Source organism: Scardinius erythrophthalmus (assembly GCF_964197995.2).
Source record: "Scardinius erythrophthalmus genome assembly, chromosome: 4".
Classification (NCBI taxonomy): domain Eukaryota; kingdom Metazoa; phylum Chordata; class Actinopteri; order Cypriniformes; family Leuciscidae; genus Scardinius; species Scardinius erythrophthalmus.
The window spans coordinates 35,569,871-35,572,994 of NC_138224.1; the positions used below are offsets into that span (position 1 = coordinate 35,569,871).

At 37.9% G+C, this 3,124-nt stretch overlaps 1 protein-coding gene across 2 annotated transcripts in view; it reads left to right on the plus strand.

Annotated features, from left to right (window-relative positions):
- Positions 1-2,887, plus strand: part of LOC308689662 (tripartite motif-containing protein 16-like) — a 14,114-nt gene extending 11,227 nt beyond the window's left edge. For both annotated transcript variants that reach the window (XM_081363496.1, XM_081363497.1), the window contains exons 4-6: positions 1,379-1,538; positions 1,692-1,739; positions 1,972-2,887. In XM_081363496.1, the coding sequence (XP_081219622.1) occupies positions 1,379-1,538; positions 1,692-1,739; positions 1,972-2,489 (726 nt within the window). In that variant the 3' untranslated portion in view covers positions 2,490-2,887. The remainder of the gene's footprint in view (positions 1-1,378; positions 1,539-1,691; positions 1,740-1,971) is intronic.
- The last annotated feature ends 237 nt before the right edge of the window (positions 2,888-3,124 follow it).

A 3,124-nucleotide genomic window follows, 5' to 3' on the forward strand; every position in this document is an offset into this window, starting at 1 on the left:
ATATGAATGTATATGATGGATATATAAACTGTTATGATATGTTATGAGTCAGCGATGTACAGGAACTGAGAAGGTCGTTTGACACACAGAGGGATTTGATGAAATGTTAACGTCATTTTAAATCTGTTTAAAACATGATTTTAAAAAAGTATCGATACTAGAGGTTGGAATATCGATACACTATTGTGAGAAAAAATATTGCGATAGTTAGCTGTATTGATATTTTTGCATATATTCAGACCTAGTTTATCGCATTGACTGCGCGGCAGCTTCATCAATCACTTGTTTCATATCCGGTGGCATTTTCTAGGCCGCAACAGAACACAAAATCCTCCTTAATTTGTCCTTCATTGACAAATCTAACGTAAACTAATAATTGTGCTTCTCCGGCAATATTATCTTCTCTTTCACATCTGTTGCCATCCGCCCAATATGATTATAGTTACTGTATCATTTAAGACTGATATCAATGGTAACTTTTTCAGCAGCGCTTCGTCCACACATAACAGAAACAGTCTCTTTAGCACAGGGTAGGAAAAAAGCCTTGGCTAAATTGTGTGGCTTCCCAGTTGTGGCAATCCAATGAGAGATAATGAACAAAGCGTGAAGAGCCTCTCATTTACCGTAGCAGTTTTCTGTAGCTCTGATGTTTGACCACACGCAGCTCCTGTAGTTTACCCTGGAAAAACTCAAGTGGCTGCAGTCATTTGTGTTTAGTTGTCAAGTGTCTTAGCATTTTGGAAGGTTTAAGACTCTCTTTTGCTAACAGCTTGCAAATCACACACTGTGGTCAGGATGTAGACAAACCCAGCATGATTGATCATTTTGGGATCCTAAGGATATCCCGAATACAGACACTAGATGGAGCCATGAGCTCATGCAGAGCCATCGGAAGCAAGCCATGCAGAAAATAATAAATGTATTAGAAAACACAGAATTTGCCATTTGTTTAGTAATTGCTTCCAGCTATTTTGGTATCCATGCAGTTGGATTAATTGTTCTCATTCCCACGAAGTTCTCATGGGTCCAAGATCGAAAAATACAGAAATATAGCAATGCTTCTACCTGACCTGATCACTAACTGCTCAATAATTATCTAATCGTAGCCTTTGAACTGCTTTTCCTGAGCAAATCTACTCAATCCTCAAACTACTCAACATTATGTTCTTAGCAAATGTTTTATCATCCAAAACATTCTATAATTTGTTGCTCTAATGTCATATAATGAATATGAAGAAAAATGTACTTGATGCTGTGAAAGAGCTGGATATATTTAAGTTACTAAAGATGTCAAGATCAACAAGAGCTTGAATCTGACAGTAGTGCAGGTTATTGATGAAGTGTGAAGGTGATGAGCTTTGATTTCTGTTTTCTGTAGAGTTTCCAGTCTCTCTCAGCTCCTCCTGAATCTACAGACGTAAATGACAATCCCTTCAGTTCTCTCTCCTCTTTTGATGTTGTGAGAGAATCTGTCCGTCAGCTGAGAGACAAACTGGAGGATTTCTGCCAAGAGGAGCTGAAGAAGATCTCTGACAGAGGTAAAGTCCTGGAGATTCATCAGCTCTCAGAAATGATCCTCCATGATCTCATATCATGTAGAAGATCATATTAGAAAAGTCTTAGGAACGGATGCAGGGATCATTTTCTCTCGACATGATAATCACACTCTTCATGTCTGTTGATTTCCACAGTCACTTTCACCAACATTGTTCCCAGAACCAGGAACGACTTCCTAAAATGTAAGTCACTAAGAAAACAAGCAGAGAAAGTGTCTTCATGATCTTCCTGTAGAAGGTGAAAGAAAACATGACAGAAGAGTTTTAGAGTTGATCATGTAAATGATGATTTGCACAGGATATCTGGTAAACTGTACTGAGACCCTGCTGATATATTGAACATGAAGAGTTCAGCTATAATAAAAGATCAGACAGATTCATAATTCCTGATTCTGATGTGTTTTCTCTCCATCAGATTCCCATCAGCTCACTCTGGATCTGAACACAGTGAATAAACGCCTCCGTCTGTCTGAGAGGAACAGAGTGATTACTAACACTTACACAGATCAGCCGTATCCTGATCATCCAGACAGATTTGATAGTTATCGTCAGGTGTTGTGTAGAGAGAGTGTGTGTGGACGCTGTTACTGGGAGATTGAGTGGAGTGGTAGTGTGGAAATATCAGTGTCATATAAGAGCATCAGCAGGAAGGGACGGAGTAATGAGAGTGTGTTTGGATCTAATGATCAGTCCTGGAGTTTGTTCTGCTCTTCCTCCAGATACTCATTTAGACACAATCGCATCCAGACTGAACTCCCTGTAAAGTCCATCAACAGTAGAATAGGAGTGTATGTGGATTACAGTGCAGGAACTCTGTCCTTCTACAGCGTCTCTGACAAAATGAGCCTCATCCACACAGTCCAAACCACATTCACTCAACCGCTCTATTCTGGGTTTGGTGTTTATACTAGATCATCAGTGAAACTGTGTTGATGAATGAGAACAGACTGTAGAGAGATTTTACCCATAATGCTTTGAGCTCCATGATAAATCAGTAACAATGAGATCTCAGTAATAGTCTCTTTATTTTCTCTTCATTACATTAATTCTACAGCTGATCTTCTGTCAGTGAAATAACATGTCAGAATAAATGTGTGTAATGAATCCTCATATAGACAGTCAGATCAGTGTGTGTTTGTGAGTCTTGATGAGTGATTGTGTGTATCTGTGCTTTTCTCAAACTCTATTTGTGTTGATGGAAATCAGTCATTCAGTTCTTACTGTAGTGTCACATAAATAATTTTATATAACTATTAAAATTAACTTTGAATTGAAATGATCACACATGATTTATTAAAATGTATCATTCAATAAAAATCTTTTTTTGCAGAGCCTGCCTGGAGTTGAGTCGTTTAGCAGATCTGATATATTCAAGGTACTTATGATTGGTCCAGACGATATAAGGTACCCCCGAACCCTCTAGCCAATGTAAGTTTAATAAGGGAATTAAGATCAATATAACTCAAAGGGGATTGAATTACAGTGAATAAAAATCGAATTAATATGCAAATTATTCAGAATTAATATTTAACACTTTATCAACTATTCGTCCACCGATAAGTTGAGAT